This window comes from Rhinoraja longicauda, chromosome 35 (genome assembly GCF_053455715.1).
Source record: "Rhinoraja longicauda isolate Sanriku21f chromosome 35, sRhiLon1.1, whole genome shotgun sequence".
Classification (NCBI taxonomy): Eukaryota; Metazoa; Chordata; class Chondrichthyes; order Rajiformes; family Arhynchobatidae; genus Rhinoraja; species Rhinoraja longicauda.
The window spans coordinates 5,725,458-5,731,091 of NC_135987.1; the positions used below are offsets into that span (position 1 = coordinate 5,725,458).

Here is a 5,634-nt window from a genome sequence, read left to right on the forward strand (position 1 = left end):
GAATGCCATTCGGCCACAGCCAGATGAATTTGGGCCAAAGTATTTTTCAATGAGTGCAAATAAACTTTGTTTTGTTCTTACTTTTTTTATTAATTTGACATAATTTTTCTTTTTTATTCGACAATATTTCTTCATCACAATGTGGAATATTTTGTTTAGTTTATTGTCACTGAGGTGCAGTGAAAAGCTTTTTGTTGCATGCTAACCAGTCAGCGGAAAAACTGTACATTACATTCGAGCCATCCTCAGTTTGCAGATACATGATACCGGGAATAATGTTTAGTGCAAGATAAAGTCCAATAATGACTGATATAATATAGTCCAAGGGTCTCCATTAAGGTAGATAGTAGCTCAGGGCCACTCTCTAGTTGTGGATAGGATTTAATTCATGAATATGGTAACATTTTGCATAAAAAGGCAAGTGCCAATCTTTATCTATACCATTTTATTTTGCACAGGATTTATTGCTGCAGACATTGAAGGCAAAGGTTCTTCGACCTGGCTGTACCTGATCACAGATTACCATGAGAATGGCTCGCTGTATGACTACCTGAAGTGCACAGTGCTCGATACCAAAGCCTTACTGAAGTTGGCTTATTCTGCCGCGAGCGGTCTCTGTCACCTCCACACAGAAATCTACGGTACACAAGGCAAGCCTGCCATTGCACACCGTGACTTAAAGAGCAAAAACATCCTGGTGAAAAAGAATGGGACCTGCAGTATAGCCGACCTCGGCCTCACTGTAAAGTTCAACAGGTAAGGAATAACGTACTGACTCTGAAAACGCATCCATTTTTCAAAATCAGACTGTAACGTTGAGGACTGGGTTTGAGTAATGTGATACTTTAAATGGAGATAAAAATACAAAGCACATGAACAATGCTGCGCAGCAAATGAAGAATTATAAAATCGTTCACACCATAACTTCTAAATATGGGGACGCCCCAGTTAGAGATGACCTAACTTATGGAAACTCTGACTTTACATAAATCCTCCCATGCATTTTTAAAACATTCCTCCAGATCGTAATAATAAAATGTTTTTTTGTATTCATTTACAACTGGATGCAATATTAATTGCATTAGTTTAATTATGAGCTGTGTTAGGGTGAATATTTGATAAAATGAAAGAATTAATAGCAAGTGTATGTAGAACGATACAGTATGGATAGTTATAGGAAACAGATGTTTCTGCGTTCAACTGTCCATTCAGTGGGGTACATTGGATTCTTGTGCATCTGATTGGAATGGGGTCAACCCCAAGTTTTATCAGTTGCATTTATGCACAAGTTCCAAAGACGTACAGGTTTGTAGATTAATTGGCTTGGTGTACGTGTAAGTTGTCCCTAGTGTGTGATAATGTGCGGGGATCGTTGGTCGGTGTGGACTCGGTGGGCCAAAGGGCCTGTTTCCACGCTGTATCTCTAAACTAAACTAAAACTATTGCTATAATAGTTTTTTTCCCTTTGGAGTCTTGCTGCTGACAAGCCTAACTGAAAATTATGCCCAGCAAGGCTTCAATTGAATTATCACTAATCTATTTCTAATTTCATATGCCCACTATTCAGATACAAAATTTATCACAAACAAATACTTATCCTTTTTGGATTAACTTTTGGCCCATGGTTATTGAACTATGGGCATCTGCTCTACGTTAGTTAGGTTTAATCTGTTTATGTATCAGTGGTTTTTGAGGGTTGAGAGAGATGGGCATGGTCTTAAAAATAGAGCCAGACCAGTGGGGAGTTGTCTGGAAGAACATTAACACGGTTGCTGACAGAAACAAGAACTTTTTCCCCTAAAACTAATGAGACTAAAACAACCGAAAAGCTAAAAACAGAGCTAATAGATCTTTGTAGAAACAAGAAGCTGCAGATACTAGTTTATTTTTTAAAACAACAAAAAATGCTGCGTAAATTCAGCGGGTCAGGCAGCATCTTGGGATGACATGCATAGGCGACGTTTTGGGTTGGGACCCTTCTTCAGGGTCCACACCTGAAATGTCGCCTATTCATGTTCTCCAGAGATGCTGCCTGACCCACTGAATTTCTCCACCACTTTGTGTCTGGCTAGATCTTTGTTAAGACAATTGAGAAATATTAAACCGACCAAGGTTGATGGATAGAATTAAGACACAGAACCAGAATGATTTTATTGAATGGCTTGAAAGTCTGAATAGTTTTGGCAGTTGTCTCGCACATTCTATCTGCTCCTGGGGTTTCTCCCAGTTCTCTTTGAATATGGATTTTTTTCTTTCCTTGGATATGTGGTGTGTAAGGTGAAATATGTGAACATGTGCAGGTTTCTATTTTCATTTAAGGATCACAGGCAGTCAAGGTTACTTACTTTCATACTGCCTCCTAATCTACTGAGCCACCTGCGGAATATATTGCTAAGCTGTTTCAGATGCTGCCTTCCAACTGATAAAATATGCCCAAATTTGAGTTTTCAATCAAATACTGGTATTACAGATGTTTCCTGGGGCGTTCTTGAGTTTCAATTTACATGATTTGTAAAATGCCAGCAATTTCTTTGGTTATCTTTTACAAAATTATCTTGTCTGCACAAGGTACATTGTGAAGGGCCATCTAAACTATCACTACCTTGGCACAGAATGTGCAGCAGTTTGATTGATGCATGTGTGATAATGGTCAAGGAAAAATACATCCATCCACTTTGTTGGATCTCTTATTCATACCCAAACACTGTTTAAAACTGTGCAGGGAAGAACTGCAGATGCTGGTTTAAATTGAAGGTAGACACAAAATGCTGGAGTAACTCAGCGGGACAGGCATCATCTCTGGAGAAAAGGAATGGGTGACGTTTCGAATCGAGACTGAAGAAGGGTCTCAACCCGAAACATCACCCATTCCTTTTCTCCAGAGATGCTGCCCGTCCCGCTGAGTTACTCCAGTATTTTGTGCCTACTATTTAAAACTAACAGTTTAGACTTGGACATGACACATGCTTCTTTACCGTTATCTATATACATTGGCTAGCATTAGGAAATGTTTTAATGTATAACATTTCATACTTTCTTAATAACTTAAAATATTTGTATTGGTTTTGAATGCTCGTTCTTATTGTGTTCTTCTTCTCGCAGTGACACAAATGAGGTTGACATCCCACTGAATACCCGAGTGGGAACCAAAAGATATATGGCACCCGAGGTGCTGGATGAGAGCCTCAACAAGAACCAGTTCCAGGCTTATTTGATGGCAGATATATACAGCTTTGGCCTGGTGATTTGGGAAATGTCACGCCGCTGTCTTACAGGAGGTACGTTACAGCATTCACCAGTAGATGTGTACGACAGGAAATATAGTGGTTGCATTCCTACATCAGACTGTGCTGCTGTCTGCAGATTGTTTTATTATAACTTGAATTTATGAGATTAAATGTTTATGCATTGCACAAAGTATTAGTCACTAAGTTATCAAACCATAGTTATTAACCAATTGGTGCCTCTGAGCAACACAAGTGTTGGGGGAACTCAGCGGGTTAGGCAGCATCTATGGAGGGAATGGACAGATGGCATTTCAGGTCGGGTCCCATCTTCAGAGTAGTGCCTCAGGTTCATACTTAATTTTCTCAGCTATCCTAACATTTCACTGGCTGCTCCAGGAGCACACCATGGTTCCACTAGGAGCAGTCCATAAAAATGCAATGCCGTGACTCCCCATCTCAGGGCCTTCACCACCTGGGAGGATGAACAGATATGCTGAAGATACCACCCCTGCTGATGCACCTCCCCATCCTAGCTTGGATTCATTCATTCACACTGGTCTCTCTTCACCTCATAACACCTGTGGATTCCTTCACCAGTGGCCCAAGCATAGTCACCACTACATCCACATGTACAAGTGAGAATGGACATAAATGCTGTCTTTATCAGCAATGCCCAGTCCTGCGTAAGTTAAGAACTGTTACTTTGGGTTACTCTGTGCTTTAGTTGACTTATGTTTCCAATATATTTTCCATTTTCAATTCTATCTTGACAAGTGTACAAAGGTAGACACAAAATGCTGGAATAACTCAGTGGGTCAGGCAGCATCTCAGGAGAGAAGGAATGGGTGACGTTTCGGGTCGAGACCCTTCTTCAGACTGACAAGTGTACGATCTCCATAGTATTGACTGTCCTATGTAATGTCAATGAAGTAGGCATTCTTCACAGGTCGGGCTGCACAGTGAAAGTCAGTGGGCAATTTTTCTGTGGAAAGCAGTAGCAAATAAAACAAAATGGAGAAAATTCTGGCAATACTTAACCGATCAAGCAGCATCTATAGAGAGACAAAAACTGATATTTCACATCCATGACCTTTCATCAGATTGAGTACTTTTCTTTCTATTTCATCCTTTCGGCATCTGTAATTAAATGTTTTTCAAGCAAATTCCTGTCCACACCTGAAATGTGTGTAACTGCAGTTTCCAAATGTGGCCCATGCAGAACAGTTGGGAAGCAAAGCTATTTTTGCATTCTACCTGCAAGGCAGTAACACAGATTATTGCGCAGATTGCTCCAGTTGAAATTGGTTTACTCAACGCAGCTGAGGAATCAACCCAGGGGGCATCTTTTAAGCAGCGTTATGTAGCTGCTAAGTCTTTCCACTTCTGACTTTCATATTTCCCCCTGCAGGTATTGTAGAGGATTACCAGCTGCCATATTACGACATGGTGCCAAACGACCCCTCTTACGAAGATGTGAGGGAAGTGGTGTGTGTTAAATGCCTCCGTCCAACAGTTTCCAACAGGTGGAACAGTGATGAGGTGAGAGTTTCATGCTGCTTAGTGAAGCTTGTGAAGACACAGTGATTATTTTGACTGACCATGCAAGTGAAATGGTCAATGGCTAAAGTACGTCACTCCGCTCTTTGAATTGAGCTGTCTGATAGCGTTAAGTTGGAAATATATGTTGGATCCGTCTGTTTAGAAACCTAGGATATGAACAAAATAATAAAATGTTTACAATTTACCATCTACGAAATCCTGACATTCAAATTTTGATTTCTGAAAGCCGTCATGCATTTACAGTTCATGGTCCTTATGAAAATAAATTTTCAAGTAGACAATAATTAAAACAGAATGGCTGATTAACGTAACTCGTATATCGGCAGCAAGCATGCCAACTGCTGGACAGATCTATCTTGTTAATTGCTGAAAACCTTGATTGGGGTTGGCCTAATTAAGAGGAAGTTGCACACTCGACTAGTTTTCTCAAAGTCACCTTGCTTACATATTTATATACATCAGCATCCGAGCCAGCAAAGGAAACATGCCAGTAGCATTTAAATTGATAACCTGCTTTAGGAAATCAATGTGGATTGTGAAACATATTACTGATAGTGCATCAGGGTACATGGGGCAGGCTTGCTCATTGATTGAATAGGCTAGAAACATTCTCTGGGACCCTCTGGATGAGTTGTCTCATATTGCTTTCCATTTGATGGCTGAGAAATGAAGCTGCCCAAAATCGAACTTTCAATGAAATGAGCAAAGTTCTAATTGAACCGATATATTGTTTTAGTTGTTAATGAAATGTGCTTTAAAATGTATTCTGTGAGGTACTTCACATGATCATCAAATTAGATGCATTCTTCATTGTTTTCCTGATCACATCTATCTGCTTCTTCCACAG

General features: G+C 40.0%; 1 protein-coding gene across 4 annotated transcripts in view; it reads left to right on the plus strand.

Moving 5' to 3' along the window:
- LOC144610043 (bone morphogenetic protein receptor type-1A-like) overlaps positions 1 to 5,634 on the plus strand; it is a 185,540-nt gene that overhangs the window by 176,834 nt on the left and 3,072 nt on the right. For all 4 annotated transcript variants that reach the window (XM_078428516.1, XM_078428517.1, XM_078428518.1 and 1 more), the window contains 3 exons: positions 459 to 756; positions 3,103 to 3,278; positions 4,636 to 4,766. In XM_078428516.1, the coding sequence (XP_078284642.1) occupies positions 459 to 756; positions 3,103 to 3,278; positions 4,636 to 4,766 (605 nt within the window). The remainder of the gene's footprint in view (positions 1 to 458; positions 757 to 3,102; positions 3,279 to 4,635; positions 4,767 to 5,634) is intronic.